General features: G+C 39.3%; 1 protein-coding gene across 1 annotated transcript in view; it reads left to right on the top strand.

Annotated features, from left to right (window-relative positions):
* Positions 1-16,615, top strand: part of UTP20 (UTP20 small subunit processome component) — a 93,678-nt gene that overhangs the window by 70,154 nt on the left and 6,909 nt on the right. The window contains exons 44-58 of the mRNA XM_033116782.1: positions 1,015-1,113; positions 2,608-2,775; positions 3,897-4,063; positions 4,761-4,902; positions 5,806-5,922; positions 7,179-7,349; positions 7,580-7,711; positions 8,176-8,286; positions 10,188-10,267; positions 10,680-10,749; positions 10,880-11,062; positions 11,814-11,945; positions 12,436-12,568; positions 14,163-14,350; positions 15,112-15,183. Coding sequence (XP_032972673.1) covers positions 1,015-1,113; positions 2,608-2,775; positions 3,897-4,063; positions 4,761-4,902; positions 5,806-5,922; positions 7,179-7,349; positions 7,580-7,711; positions 8,176-8,286; positions 10,188-10,267; positions 10,680-10,749; positions 10,880-11,062; positions 11,814-11,945; positions 12,436-12,568; positions 14,163-14,350; positions 15,112-15,183 — 1,965 coding nt within the window. The remainder of the gene's footprint in view (positions 1-1,014; positions 1,114-2,607; positions 2,776-3,896; positions 4,064-4,760; positions 4,903-5,805; positions 5,923-7,178; positions 7,350-7,579; positions 7,712-8,175; positions 8,287-10,187; positions 10,268-10,679; positions 10,750-10,879; positions 11,063-11,813; positions 11,946-12,435; positions 12,569-14,162; positions 14,351-15,111; positions 15,184-16,615) is intronic.

Here is a 16,615-nt window from a genome sequence, read left to right as displayed (position 1 = left end):
AGTCCATCCCAGTACTTGTTAAAATAATTAAAATAGGGACCAAAGTACAACTGGTTTGGGTTTTAGTGTTAATCATGTAGACACTACCAAAATTGTATTCTTCAAGTGTTATTCTTTATCCCCCCCAAAAGGATTTTTTTAAATGGCAAACATTTTATATATGTGTGTGTGTGTGTGTGTGTATATATATATATATATATATATATACACACACACATATATAAAAGCACCGAAAGATCACAAGTAGACACATGAAAATGAAATTATGCCTTCATTTTCAAATTCAATCTATGTATTGACGATGTATATTTCCTCAGCCTATGATCATTAGCTGATGTTTACCTTGATAACTTTACAATGCAGGAAGCAATGTAAAGAATCAAAAACCTTGAGAGGCAGCATAGCCTAGTGAGGGGCTCTGGTGCCAGCCCATCTGCTCTCAAATCCTGATTCACCACTTCCTACCCATGTAACCTTGGGCAAATTATTGACCTCTCTGTGCCTCAGCTTCCCTTCTGAAAAGTTCCGATAACGTGGCACATGATTATAGATACAGAGGGTGAGAAATAAATGACTCGATACATGAGAGATGTTAATACGCACCTGGCCCTCGGCAAGCTCTTAGGAATGGTAGCTATGGTTACCCTGGAGGGCAAAAACTTACTTGTTTCCTTCATAACACTTTACCTTCTTTGATTGTATTCAACATTGGCAAGCTTCTTAATTCACAGTTTGGTTTTTAAAGTTCGACTCTCATGCCTTTCTTTATAAACCACTGGCCTGGTTTAGTCACCATAATCCTCAGCACGGCAATATGTTTCTGAGCGTCTTTTGGACAAAATGACCATTTGGTGAAAGGATTTTAGATAGTGACGTAAGTATGTGTCATTTTTCAAAGCTACTCCCTACAATGATGACAGATTATATACTGGGAATGTTCTCTTTGCAGTGCTTAGATCTTGTCTTGTGTGGTGTTCCCAACCATTCATACTCTTACTGTGCATTTTATTTTAGGTCCACGTGCTAACTTTCACTGTTTACATGTTGCTACATGGCCTCACCAACAAGCTACACGTCGGGGATTTGGACTCTTGTTTAAATATCATGATTGAGGTAAGATTTAGAGAAAGGAATTCCAAATTTTTTTTAAGTGGGCAAAGGACACAAAAAATCAGTTCACAAAATAAGAGATAATAATGGCCTGTAAAAATGAAAATAGTGTACTATGTCATCTCTTAGATTAGCAGGGGTTTAAAAAGCTAAGACTCAAGTGAAGTGAGATGGGTGCTCGGCCATCGCTAATAGGTCTTGGGTTGGTACAGCTTTCCTGGAAAGGAAATTGGCATTGTGTATCAAGAGCTTTTGAAATAAGCAGAAATTTCACCCACTTCCAAGAATTTGTTTTCAAAGAATAATCAGAGAAGTAGTCTGAGGTTTATGTAAAAGTATGTTTACCAAAGCTTTATTTATAACAGTAAAAAATTAGTAACAATCAACCTTTTTTTTCCTTTTCAAATGAGGTGTGCTAATGGACTTTCAGAAGCATTTTGAAATTTATTCATAAAAATGTAAACTCGTAGCGTAGTTGGAGAATTGCTCAACTATCTTAATAATTTGTACATACAGGCATACCTCGGAGATACTGTGGTTTTGTTTCCAGACCACTGTAATAAAGCTGGTCATAATCTTTTTTTTTTTTTAAGTATCACTTTGATTTTTTTTTCTGTTACAGTTGACATTCAATATTATTTTGTATTAGTTTCAGGTGTACAGCATAATGGTTAGACATTTATATAATTTATGCAGTGATTCCCACCCCACACTGGTCTTGTACCCACCTGGCAGTATACGTAGTTGTTGCAACATTATTGACTGTGTTCTCCATGCTGTACTTTACATCCCCGTAACTATTTTGTAACTACCAATTTCTTAAGCCCTTCACCTTACAATCAACTTTTAAAATTGGGTAATTTGATAATTTGGGGGTTAGGATTAGGAAGAGACTAAATTTGTCACACAACCTTTTGTTTATTTATTTAAAAATATATACATTAACATTGAATTAAATGTATTATTTTCAATAACTAAGTTGCAAATATCATGAGAATTTCTTAAAAAGAAACTAAGCTACTCTTTGATAGTGTCAGAGAAGTACCTGTCTGTATATTACATACTTATATGTGTAAACCTATGGAGTACAGCAGGTACTCGAATAGCATCATATCGTCATAATATTGATGAGATGCCACAGGAACTTAACTCTTATTTATATCGGTCAGCTGATGGTAAAACTGGTTTCATTTGTCATCCGTATGTCAAAACTGGTTCCTATGTCATTTTATTTAAGGTCACAGAACCTATCGATGACACTGAGGACTTACTATATTCTTCTTTTGTTTCTCATTAGTGTAAACCTTCAGCTGTTTCTGTATTTATTTGTTTTTTTAGTCATTGGTCCCTAAACTATACTGAAAAAAGTGAAATCCAATAGAAATTCTTACCAACTAATTTCAGTACAGTCCAGATGGCTTTCCTTGGTTTGGATGTACCAGTGCTCTTTCCACTTCTGAGTGTACATAATTGCCATTTGGCTTTTTTCTTTTAAAGATTTTTAACCACGAGTTGTTTGGTGCCATTGCTGAAGAGAAGGAAGTAAAGCAGATCCTTTCCAAAGTCATGGAGGCACGAAGAAGCAAGAGTTATGATTCTTATGAAATCCTGGGCAAGTTTGTAGGAAAAGATCAGGTTACCAAACTTATCCTTCCACTGAAAGAGGTAAGGACTTGAATGTAATACAGCAGATCTCGAAAAGAGCCTGGCAGGGCAAACCTTCACACTGCACCTGATCACCATTTCCTTTGGTGCAAAGGACACCAATACTATATGGCCACTAGCTGGCAGCCCTGAGTTGAGTCTAATCCAGGAATCAGAGTCAGCCATCAGATGCAGAAGGAAAGGCAATAAGAATTGACGTGCAGGGAAATCATAGTCAGCAGCTAAGAATGTAGGCCTTTGGAGTCACACTGCAGCTCTCAGATTACCAAGAGGAAGAAAACGCATTTGTTGAGCATGTATTATGTTCTAAATATTGTGCTTCATTATCTCTTCTAACCTGCACAACCACCCTGTGAGATCGATGGTGCTTCCGTCTTAGAGATAGGAAAATTCAGGCTTGGGAAGGTAGCAAGGAGCATGGGTACGGAGGAAAGTCATGACTTAGTTTCAGATCTTTCTGTTCCAAAGCTCACATTTTCCAGCTGTTTCTTTCTGCCTCCTATTGGACAGGGATAGTGTTCTCTGTGCCAGTTACAGGGGTGAACATTCAGTAAACATTAATTTTATTACAGTTTTATGTACTAAGACTAGAGCAAAAAGCACTGTCTAATGGCATGAATTAACTATAGTTCCAAATGTTTTGCTGCTAGATTAACCCCATCATTTTCCCTAGAAATGCATTTAGCCTGATCTAAGAATGTTAAATTTTCGAGGATGAAAAAGAGTCAACAGAGCACATGTAGTTTCCATGTATATTATCAAATCCCTCCACCTTTGCAAAGAAATAGCTTTTAATGCCCTTGGAGGGTTGACGTCTTACAAATGTCACATCATATCTCCAGCTGTGTTCCCTCGGTCCTCATGAACAGAGAGAGCACACAGGGATTGCAAGAAATTCAGAGGCATACACACTGCTGACATGGTTATCTCTGGTGTTGAGGTTATGGGTCAATTTGTCTTATATATTCTATTTCTGAAATCTTACTAAGAATATGTTTCTTTTTTTATTAGAAAAAAAATATTAAAAAGCAAATACATATATATTTTTTAAAAACTACCATTGCAACAAGTCAAAATGCAGTTCTGTGTTACCTTGGCATGACATTTGTGTTTGCCTTCAGATCTTGCAAAATACCACGAGTTTAAAACTAGCCCGGAAAGTTCATGAAACCTTACGCCGAATCATTGCAGGATTAATTGTCAATCAGGAAATGACGGCAGAATCCATTCTCTTGCTCAGTTACGGTTTGGTCAGTGAAAATCTCCCCCTGTTAACAGAGAAAGAAAAGTAAGTTTGAAAAAAAAAAGCTATTGTTTAGGTGCTTGCTTCTGATAAACCATTCCATGCTTATTTACTTTTAAGTGGGTTAATTTAATAATTTGCTTTAGTTTAAAAAAATATATTTATCTGAGTTATAAGATGGTACTACTTTCTGGTATTTGGGCTGAGGTCCTTCCGGGTGGCACATCTCAACATGAGATTATTTTTCTGATGAATGGGGCAGCTAACATGACAGCAGCCGATTTTTTTTGGCATTTCTCTGATACCATTTCTGTTTTGGATATTTATTGAATCAAAAGTTAGGATAGATTTTTCAGTACATACCTCTCGTTCTGATCAGAGACTTAGACCTTAAAAGATTTTAAAATACCTTATTAGCAAGCTTCTTTTGGATTTTGCTTCTGTGTTCTAAAAGACACTCCTTAGCATTTGTTTTCAGAAATCAAAGAAAGGGCGTGTCCCCTTGCCCTGTTCATCTTAATTTGAATGTGTGTGCATCAGTCTGGCCTCTGTTTCTGGGGTTGTGCTAGTAACCTCGATCAACAACCTGATAATCCCTGCTATGTCTTGTGGTTAAAGGAGAAAAATCCCACAGCAAACAGCACATTATGTAGTGCTCAGCTCTTATCACCAGAGAGGGACATAGTAACTAATGGGAAAGTTAACATACAGTGTTCTTTATTTATTCCATTGTGATTGACAGAAATCCAACAGCCCCTGCACCCGATCCCCGTCTGCCACCCCAGAGCTGTCTGCTGCTCCCCCCAACTCCAGTTCGAGGTGGGCAGAAAGCTGTTGTGAGCAGGAAAACGAACATGCACATATTCATTGAGTCTGGGCTTCGGGTAAGAATTAACCTTATAGTGAGACTCACTGCCCACAGTGGGTCTGTGCCTTTTACTGCTCTGCCAAAATTCTAATACTGCTCATCTCCACTGTAAATGCCTTGCTGTCAACAAATTATGGAATATTTTTTAAAACGTGCATTGCTCCTTTTACTATGTATCTCTTCTATTTCTTAACGTTGATAATATAACTCACAGAATAAATGATTCTGACCTAATACTCATTATGGTTTCATTATTGCTATGCCCATGAGTTTGCACCTCTAAACTACTCTGAATTTTTTTAAAAGGTGGTGAGCTTTTTTAAAACCACAAGTCTGATCATTTAATTTCCTTTTCAAAGCCCTTCATTGGCTTCCCTTTTTCCTAGGAGAGAGCCAGTGCTTTATTTGGGCTGCAAGGGCCCAGCCTCATATTATACGACTCCCACACACTTTCCAGCCACATGTGGCTTTCCCTCCGTTCTATGAAGTCTCCACACTTCCTGCCCCAGGACCTCATCACCATTCCTCACTCTGCCCAGATCCCTACAGAACTCTCAAAGCAGCCTGTGTTGCCAGTTCATTATTTCCTAGAGTCTGTCTTCCTGGCTAAGATCCATCACAGCAGGAGTGTGTCCATCTTGGTCATTTCTGCATCCTGCGTGCCGAGCCAGTGCCTGGAATCAAAGTAGATGCTGAGTAACCATTTGGTTAGCGAACTTAGAATCTCAGCTGCACAGTGAGCTCCCACCTTCTCACTCATGGAGGGCCTCCCAGGCAGTTTCCCATTTTTTCAAAAGCTTTGTATATCAAATAGAAGCACCTTAACATCTCATGTGTGTCTCTTAAAATCGTTTCACCTTTACCTAACTCATTGAGTCTTGTGGGCAACTGCTGTGAAATATCTTTTTAAAACTTTTAGCTGCTGCATCTGAGTCTGAAGACATCCAAGATCAAGTCTTCCACTGAACGTGTTCTGGAAATGTTGGATCCTTTCGTTTCTCTCCTCATAGACTGCCTGGGTTCCATGGATGTGAAGGTGAGCATCTTCCTTCACAAGAGCTGTGTCATGCAAAAACACCTGGATTGTATTTCTAGGCTCGTGCTTCATAAGATAGTTGAGTTTTTAAAGGGATTTAGGACATCATGAACCTCCTCTATTCCCTGCATTCAGTTGCTCCCCAATGGAATAATCCCGTATGTTTGGATACCCTTAAAGCTTTAAAAGCCCCTCTAGGAACATTAATTATTTCATTTGATCCTCACAACAGCTTCAGGAGGGTGCGTGGTGGTGTCCCCGTATTCGTATCATTGGCACCTCATCATTACTGTCACTACTGCTACTCACTGCTACGAATCCTCGGAAACATCCATAAGGCGTAGGTTATCGTTTGTTTTTTAGATAAGAAAACAAGGCCTCAGGCTAATGACTTGCCCCAGAGCTTAGATCTAGGATACTGTGAGCCTCAGTCTATCAGACTCCAGCGCCTACAGCTCTGCCCCTTCCTCAGATTGCCTGTTTTACAGTGAAGGTGCCGAGAGATTAAGTAACATCTCTGTAGTCGAATAAGTATAAGCTGCAGAGCTGGGGTGTATGCCCTGGTCTTTCTGACTCCGGAGCTCTTTACTCTGGGTCTTCATCTCATCCAGCCCAATAAGGCCATCACAGCAGCCAGAGCAGTAGGGTCGATGCGAGAGCTAAACTAGGGGAAGTAGCTCATCTAGGTGACCTCTGAGGTTTGGGCTGGAGGGTCAGGGATTCTCAGGTAATCACTTTTTTTATACCTTTTGCACAGCATTTAACTATTAAATTACAGTTCATTGTTTCCCATGCTTAATTTCTGAGCCAGTTATCTGCTCCTTAAATGAGGGATGGCATCCTTTTTATTTTTATTTATAAACTCAGTAGAGTTCCTTGTACACGTAACATAAGCTTATAAGAACGGATTAAATTGAAGTAATCATTCTAGAAATAAAAAACGTCATTTGTAATGCATTCTTTTAATTGCTAAAATTGGTTAATCCATACATTCATTTACCCAGATAGGCTAAGAATATGGCAGGTGAGCTTGTGATGTGTCTTCACTTGTCTTGGAGGAGCAGTTAGTTCTCCTACAACAGGGAATAAGAAACTTCCCTATCTTCTTACACTTTGGGTGCAGTTCTTCCAGCATGGGCTGGTCAAAGCATTTCATTCCTTCAACTCGATTGCTTATAGAGGCTACACAGCCTTGGGTGCTGGGTTATTGGGTGTAATCACTTCCTAAGTTGACTGGTTTTGGTTTTGTTTTTCAGGTGATCACAGGTGCTCTACAATGCCTGATCTGGGTCTTGAGGTTCCCTCTGCCTTCCATAGAAACAAAAGCGGAACAGCTGACAAAACACCTTTTCCTTTTGCTGAAGGACTATGCCAAACTTGGAGCTGCCAGGGGCCAGAACTTCCACCTGGTGGTAAATTGTTTCAAGGTGAGCTGTTTTCACATGCACTTAGAAAAGGCCAGCCCCAGGATTAACCTCAAAGTTAGTTTTCCACCTTGTCCTTTGTGGTCCTGGTCAAATGTTTTCCAGATGAATTTGCTAAGGCCAGAGGGTTGGTTTCCAGTGTGAAAAAGCATTGATATTATATTAAGTCCTCATTGTTTCACTGGATACTGATTTGTGTGACATCCTATTAACCTCACTCCTGAAACCTGCAGTGTGTGACGATACTTGTGAAGAAAGTGAAGTCTTACCAGATAACCGAAAAGCAGCTTCAGGTTCTACTAGCATACGCGGAGGAAGACATTTATGATACTTCAAGACAGGCCACTGCATTTGGTCTTCTGAAGGTATGGTCATCAGCATTGTGGATTTTATGAGCCTCACGTCAGATGTCTAGAATACCATGGAACACGGTAGTTTGACTATCTGTAGGCTTCCAAGATTAAGTACTTATAAAGATGATGGTTTTGGTTAATTAATTATAAGCTAACATATCTACTCATTAAAAGGTTTGAACGTGAACTCTATATTAATACTTCCGGGCAATTCTGTACAAACACAAGTATTCTACCTGTATTTATTGTATTGGACAGTGTCTTCCTTTTTCTTTTTAATTCTGGTGAAATGTACATAACATAAAATTGCCCATTTTAACCATTTTTATGTTCTTTTTCTTTTGGGGGTACTTTTCATTATTTCTGAAAAACTGTCTGTGACTACTTTAACATCAGTTTGCAATAAAAACTGATTTTTTTATTACACCCATCTGCAATAAAACATGAAGAGTATGTCTTTTCCTTTTGTTTTTTAGGCCATTTTATCAAGGAAATTGCTGGTCCCCGAAATCGATGATGTCATGCGGAAAGTATCCAAGTTGGCAATTTCTGCGCAAAGCGAACCCGTCAGAGTCCAGTGCAGACAGGTCTGTAGAGAACTTACTCCCATAACAAGGGTTGGGCCCTGCCTTCTCTGTTTGGTTTTGGATAGAGAGTTGTCAACATCGACTGAATTCTGAAGATAACTCTGTGTCATATTGATGCTTTATTCTGATACTCAGGAATACCCATCTACACTCCAAGTGTGAGAAGGGTCTCTGCCTTGTCTTACGGGCATTTTCAGTTAACAAGGAGCATTTTGAGTATAGCCCACCATGTGTAGCATGTTTCAGATAGACAAAGAAGTACCGGTCCTTCTTCAGCATGATAGCCTGTGGCAAAGATTTCCATCCATAGGTCCGTCGTCATGGACCACTTATGCATATCACTGTGTGTCAGGTGTCGCTGGAAGAGTGGTGAACCAAAATTTATAGTTCCTATCTTACAGTAAACAGGCACAAAACAAAAATTCCACAAATAGTTCTTTAGTTACAGACACATGAGTGCCAGGAGGAAAGAAGTGCTGTCGTAGTTCATCACTTACGAGACACAGCATTACTTACATACCTTAAAGAAAGGAAAAACTCTGACACAAGGGTAGGTGCCATCAGTTATATGACACATCCCAATTTCAGATATATTAAAATATGAAAACCTGTGCTTCTTAGAGTTAATAAAATACGGAAGAGCGTATGATAAGAGTACATGATCGGGTGGAGAGCCACCCTAATGTGAGAGTCGGGGAAGGCTTACCTGGGGGTTGGCATGTGAGCAGGCTTTGAAGGGAGAATAAGGCTTCACCTCCCAGGTGAAGAGAGTTGCGGATGCCTGAGGAAGGTAAGCCTTGAGGTGGGTAGAGCTGAGCTTGTTGGAGCAGCTAAATGAAGGTGAGTGAGGTGGGGAAGGGAGCCAGGTCAGACAAGACCTTGTGGACTTGTTCAAGATTTAGAAGAGCAAAAGCTGTTGAAATCAGTCAGCAGGGGAGTGACGTGAGCAGGTTTGTGTTCAGACATTTGTTCATCCCTGATCGTATGAACACATACCGACCCAGGATGTAGAAAAGTCTGAAGTGGAAATACGAACTCCAGAGTTCAAGGAGGGTTTGGAGTGCTGAGAAGGCCAGGGTGGAAAGGGAGGAGGCTTTTCTTCGGAAAAGTTTCCTGTTAGGAAGAAGGAGGGCCAGCTGCTATTTATTAAGCACTAGTTGTACGCCCAGCACTTCACATATGTGACTTCTATTTGTAACTATCCTTCAAAAGAAATAGTACCCCCATTTTATGGCTGGGGGTAAAAACAGGCCTAGAAAGTTGAATGATGTGCCTTAGTTCTCACGCTTTATTAACAAAAGAGGCTGAATAGTGTACAGTTTACAAGCAGAGCCTTTGGATGCAGATGGACTAAGCGTTGCCACTTGAGCAAATTATTTATCTCTGTGTACCAACTTCATTCTCTTCATCTGTAAAAAGGCGTAACATCACCTCCCTAAGGAAGTAATGAAAATTAACCAAGAAACCCAGTGTTAGGCACATAGAAGGTATTTAGTAAAGGCAATATTTATTATCAGTGTTAAAATTACTGTTATTCTTATTGAAGAGGAAATACGGGTTGAACCCCAGTCTACACTCAGTCCACCACCACACCACACCACCTGTCAAAGACAAGGGAGCTTCTTCCAAGACTTGAGCTTAGATTTGGAGCCCTAAACAATCGTGCCATTGGTGGGCCAAGATTTGACTCTTAATCAGGCGTGTAGGGCCAGACCTGAATAAGTGAAGTGGGAGGAGAGAGTCAGAGGTACAGCTGTCAACTCAGGAGGCCAACTTCACGTAACTGATCGCCCTTCTGAAAGGTCTCTGTAACCTACCAGTGTGTCCCAGAAAGCAGCTAGGAAACAGGAATCCTGGAGAGATATGATCCAAATAATCTTCTGTGTGACTTCTGTTCCCAGGTTTTTCTGAAATATGTTCTTGACTATCCCCTGGGTGATAAATTGAGACCAAACTTGGAATTCTTGCTCGCTCAACTGAAGTAAGTTTAAGCCATAAACTACACAGAGGAAGCAACGAAGGTAGTTTCTTCTTTCCTTTTAATGTGGCAGCTGTCTTGAATAAAGCCGAAACATAATGGCACAGTCTCTGAGGATGATGTCTTATGAATCATTGACTTGATTAGCAAACATTGTGTGGGGCTTCATATAGCAGTTCTGTAAGTTGCTTTTCAGTTCCTTCTGTCCACTTAGGAGAATGGTAAAAATTAATAAAATTACATTTAAAACTGCACAGTAGCATGGTATGTGCAAGCATTAAAATTGGGAAAACAGAGTTTTTTTCCACTTTTTAAGACGTAGACTGGCACCTTGAAACAGTGTTTTAAGTTCTGAAAAATAATTATTAGTAAATCTAAAAGATACTAACAAGTCCTTCCAATGTTCTTGCCCTAGTTATGAACATGAGACTGGGAGAGAGTCTGTCTTGGAAATGATCGCTTATCTCTTTGACACATTCCCTCAGGTACCGTGAGTCACAAAAACAAACGGTTAGCCGTGTTTCCCTTGAGCCTTTGGGAGCCCATGGTCCACCCTTGTTAGGGCCTCTGAGAATTCTAGTCTGAGTGTGCTCATAAGTGCCTGTTTTCTTTCAGGGACTGCTCCATGAGAACTGCGGAATGTTCTTTATTCCTCTTTGTCTAATGATGGTGAATGATGACTCTGCCATGTGTAAAAAGATGGCATCTATAACGATCAAATCCTTACTCAATAAAATCAACCTTGAGAAAAAAGATTGGCTCTTTGATATGGTTACCACCTGGTTTGGAGCAAAGAAGGTTAGGGTTACTTTTAGTCATATTTCAATGAAAAGTCTTAGCTTTTTGGTGTTCATACTTTAAGTAAGAATATTGTTGGATTAATTTTTCTCAACTAGCTTTATTATTTTTATTTGATTATGTTAATAATATATTCTTATAGTAAAATTTCAGAAAATGTAAGAAGTTACAGAGGGTAACGTAAAAATCACCTCTATTCCCACTACATGGTGAATGTCAGCCAGTTACTCCACTGTATGACTGTTTCGTAATTTACTTAACCAGCCCCCATTTATGAGTACCTTTGTTTCCAATTTTGCTTATTCATTTTATGAAATGTAATTTTTGTCAATGATTGCATCTACTTGATGACTTTACCACCAGCATCACTGGCTCATCTTTGTGGAATATAAACAGCACCTGTCACATCTTACTACTGGTATAAATGTTAAAGTCAGAATGGAGGGCTGAAGAGATGGTATGAAACTTTTTCCCTTTTTTTTTAAATTTAAAATGAGAAGAAAATGTATTAGTGGATAATGATGAATACCACTTTTTTTAAATGTTATTCTTGGGTATGAAGATTTCTCTGTATTTTTCTTGTTGGCCACCAAAGATCGATTTTCCGTTGATTTCTGGTGTCATGAAGAACTATTGAGGACAGAATCATGCATGCTTTTTATTTTACAAGTTTGGAAACAGTCTACCAAGTTGTATTAATATTGCCTTGTGGTGAGTTTTTGTTTGTTTGTTTTTTGGCTTTTTTTGGTAGAGCTTAAGTAGACAACTCGCTGCCCTGATCTGTGGCTTGTTTGTGGAAAGTGAAGGCCTCACTTTCGAGAGAAGACTTGGAACTGTTCTACCTGTGATTGAAAAGGAAATTGATCCTGAAAACTTTCAAGATGTAAGTTATGTGCTAGGGAATAAAACTTTTGCTAACTTTTATAGTTTTACTTGAGGTAGTCTAGCTAATAGATTAAATGATGTGTTCAAAATGTTTTTGTTTTCTTTTTATTAATAAAAGCAAGAATTCAATGTAAACCTTCTTTTTAAAATGAGGGTTAAAGTAAGTTATCTTCCATAGTATATGACGATCGAAGGTTCTCTCAAGCAGGGTGATTCTGCCCCTCAGGGGAGATTGAGCAATGTCTGGAGACATTTTTGGTTGTTACAACTGGAGGGTGGGAGGGTACTACTGGCATCCAGTGAGTAAAGGCTGCTAAATATCTTCTAGTGCACAGGACAGCCTCCCACAGCAAAGGATTATCCCCCTCAAAATGTCAGTTGTCTTGCAGTTGAGAAACACTGGTGTAGATTTACATGCTAGAGTAAAAATGTCCATCAGATACTTTGAAGTTGTTGTCTTAGTTGATTTGCATCCAATCTGTGTTTAGATTGTGGAAGAAACTGAAGAAAAAGCTGCAGATCGTCTTCTGTTTAGTTTTCTGACACTGGTAACTAAACTCATCAAGGAATGCAGTATCATTCAGTTTACCAAGCCCTATGAGACTTTGAGTAAAATCTGGAGTAAGTATCGCCTTTTTATTTCAATCTAAAAGTAAACACATTAGTTGTGATAAAACTATTGAAAATAGATTTGGGAGATTAGAATATGAATACTTCAGAAAGTCTGTAATGTCAAAGAAAAAGCCTATGAGAAAGAAATTAAAGGGCTTTCATATTAATTACAGTAAAAATGTTTCTTTCTGAAAAAAATACATATTTATGACTTTGTAAGTAATATATTTCATTTATTAAAGAAAGAATATTAGTTGTGGGGGAGTATAAGAAAGGAAAAAAATTCCCCAAAGTTCCTCCTTGCTACTCGATGATAATTTGGTATCTAGTTCCATCCAGTCTCTTTGTTGTTTTTTGTTGGTGCATAATTCCATGTAAACTTTTATATCCTGTTTGTTTGTACCTAAGTAAGTATATTACTATAATATGCTTAGTAGATACCCTTTTAAATAGCTATAAATAGTCCATCATGTAAATGTGCCATAATTGACTAAACCATTTCACTTCTGTGAGACATTTAAGATACATGTCACTCTCTAAATGAAAAATAAGATTATAGATTTTTAAAGGTAACATTCGATTTTGATTAGTCTGTAGGAAATAGACAATGGAATGAATGCTTTCAGTACCCACCTGTTTTAAGAGAACTCAGGATCCTATGAGAAATAATACAGTTACTAAGTTACTGTATGACCTACTCTGGTATCCCTCCACTGAGACATGGCCAGATAATTACAAAGGGGCATGTAGAACAAAAGTAAAACCATGTTCATGAAATACAGCAACATAGACTAAAACTCAGATATGACATGGTTCATCCAGAATTTTAATCCTGTTCCCTGACACCACAAGGTTTTTCCACTGTACTTTCCAAGTGGCATATGGAGAGTGGCCATGTAGCATTAGAGTATGACATTTAAGGGATCGTATTTAATAGTATGAGCTTTGGGGCCAGATGGAGCTGGGGCCCAGGCTTGGTTCTGCCTGTTACAGCTTGGCAGGTCACCTAGCCCCTCTGGAACATCCATTTCCTTAACTGTAATATAAAATGGAAATGACAATTCCAGCCTCACAGAACTGTTGTGAATCTAAATGAGATTTGTGTAACACACTTAGCCCCGTGCCTGACATGTAGGAAGCCTCAAGAAATGATACCTTTCCAGTCAGCTGCTTGGAGCCGCCAGTTTCAATACTTAGGAGAAACCAGTATGTACCTACATATACATTTACATTAATTTTAATTTAGAAATTGTGAATGTTAATGCCACCTTCTCTCTCTTGAATCAGATACTAGTTCTTAATGGAGCTGGTCTGTTTTTAGGCTTACTCGTACCTCTCTCGTGTCACTTACCATGTTCGCAGTTGGTTTTCTAGTTGCTTCCAGTATCTCTCTACCTCACTTCTCCCTAGCTCAAGAGCTTCTGGGAAGCAGGGGCTGTTTCGTTCATGTTGAGTTCTCAAATCCAAGCACAGAATAGGTACTCACTAAATAACTACTCACATAATAGGTACTCAATAAATGCCTGTCAGTCATATTCACCACCAGAGTCCGGAAAGCTGCGAGACCTCTGTGAATGCATTTTGGTTCCCTTGGTTCCCTTAGGTCATGTGCACTCCCACCTGAGACATCCGCACAGCTGGGTGTGGCTCACCGCAGCTCAGATTTTTGGATTGCTCTTTGCCTCTTGCCAACCAGAGGAGCTCATTAGAAAATGGAAAGCCAAAAAAACTAAAAGGAAACTCTCAGAACCTGTAGCATTCAGGTTCCTAACCAGTGACCTTGACCAAAAGGTAAGGTTTCTCTAAAACTTTTCTTCCCTCATGATCTGTGTGGGATGTTCATCCTGGTTCATGTAACTACCTTGGGATTGGCCCTTGTGAGAAATTCTTCCAGCCAACAACTTATTGCATATGTGAATCTATAGGAATATTAGGAACTGGAGAGGGGTCACCCTCAAGGCCAAGGTTTTTCAAAGATAAGTTTTAGACTATCAGTCTAACCAGACTTTTGCTTTCTTATTTAGCATGTTCATCTTCCATTATATGTTTAAGTTCTTTAGCAACGTTGGAAAATAAGATTATTATTGTCTGCCCGGCCTCCTTCATAACTTTATTGATAACTAAATGGGATCACATTCATAAAAAATGTTACGTAGGGACCATGTTTTCTCCATCTCTGATTTCCTAGGGCAGCCCAGCACAACACCTGGCTCATAGTGGGAACTCTGTAAATATTGAATGAGTGGAGGGTAAAAGGGAAGAAAAGGGGAAGAAAAAAGTATTGGAATGTTGCAGCGTTCTCTACCAATAATCTAAGGGATTATGATCTATTAATATTATATCCCTGGAGCTTGAAAGTATCTCATTTCCCTGGGCTTAAATGCTTGTGGAAGGTAGAAGGGAACAGTTATACCATTTCTGGTCATGAACCTTCCCACTCCAGACCTGCACAGGTGGTCATTCAGAGCAAAGTCTAGTACCTCAGTTGTATTATTATGGTTACTCAGAAATATCCTGCATTGTGTCTCCTAATGTCCATTTTCTCTTCACAGATGAAAAGTATCGCCCTGGCCTCTTGCCATCAATTACATTCCAAATTCTTGGATCAATCTCTAGGAGAGCAGGTAAGTATCGTAATCCTATCCACTTAAATACAAGGGACCTATTGTCCCAACAGTCTAGGAATAGGCTTATATTTGGTATTTGGCTTTTGTTTTTGTTTTTCCTAGTTTAATGCTTGGGAAATTAAATGAAATATAAACATATATTTAAATACATGTTCAGTTACGCACATACATCTAATTGACTCTGGGGTCCATTTGGGATTTCTCTTGGTTCCATTTAAAATTCCCAGTAAAGATGATGCAGTGGAAGGCTGTTTATTAATCTTTTCGTCTTCAGTTATAACATATCTACTCCGCATTGTGACTGACGCTTTGAAAGGTATTGTTTTTATATTAAACTGTAATATTGAATGTCTTACACCTCGAATTTGAAGAGAAAGCACTAATGTTCATGCTACAGAGTAGTCTGACAGTTGTCTGTCCTTCACAGAAGAGAAATAATTCCATCACTAAGAAGCTTTATCTGTTTTCATATAAAATTTATATGTAAAATGTTAACTATAGAGAAGGCATTTATAAATACATAGTAAATGTGAACTGCTTTTGAATAGTTGGTCTGCTGTGCCGCCCCCCCCCTTTTTTCCTCTTTTGATACAGCAGTTGTGCTAGTAGATGCTGAGGTGACACAGATGTGGTATGTGGAGATGAGTGAGGCACTTGACCTTGTCTCTTGTGAGTCATGCACAAGGTGGAGCAATGTAGACCGAGGCATGGGGCACTAGGAATTAGGTGAATACTACATCTAAAGAGTGGTCTCAGGTGGCATGCCATAAACCCTTAGACTTCTATCACTTTTTAAAATAAAGCTATTATATAACATACTTCATTATATGGCAGGGTTGGGGAAGGAATGGATAGCTATTCAGTGGATAGCAGTGAGGCCAAAGAAATCCTGCCAGGGGTCTCACACAGTATCAGTTTTGACAGAGGTGGACAGACAGACCATACAAACTCGGGGCAGGGAAGAGATTTACTAGAACTGACCCAGGATGAAAGTATGGATTTTAGTTCATTATAATTTTAGCGAGTTAACAATGTGAAGTGGCTGCCACAGGGAGAAAGGGCTTCCAAATCGGGGACTGCCTTCAAGGAGGCCAGGCTTCCAAAAGAAGGAAATTACAATCTTGGCACCAGCTCTTGATGGACAAGCTAGACTAGGAAAGTGTGTGGGGTTCTGAGGACATTTGGGGAACTTTTGGGACACAGCACCTCTAGTGGAGCAGCCAGGGTGTTTTCCCTCTCCCATGAGGGGTGTGAAATACCTACATCAGCAATTTCATGGATGTCACAGGGACTCAATAAAGGGCGCCCTTATTATAAGACTGAAATTGTCCCTGGGCTGGTTCCCTGGATCAGATGGGATTTGAGGAGGGAGGAGCCAGTGTTTTGAAGTTGGGTTTGAATTCTCAAGACCTTCTCATTCCAGCTGACC

The sequence above is a fragment of the Rhinolophus ferrumequinum genome, chromosome 10 (assembly GCF_004115265.2).
Source record: "Rhinolophus ferrumequinum isolate MPI-CBG mRhiFer1 chromosome 10, mRhiFer1_v1.p, whole genome shotgun sequence".
Classification (NCBI taxonomy): domain Eukaryota; kingdom Metazoa; phylum Chordata; class Mammalia; order Chiroptera; family Rhinolophidae; genus Rhinolophus; species Rhinolophus ferrumequinum.
The sequence above is the reverse complement of the archived record's forward strand: the minus strand, read 5'-3'. Positions and strand labels throughout refer to the sequence as shown.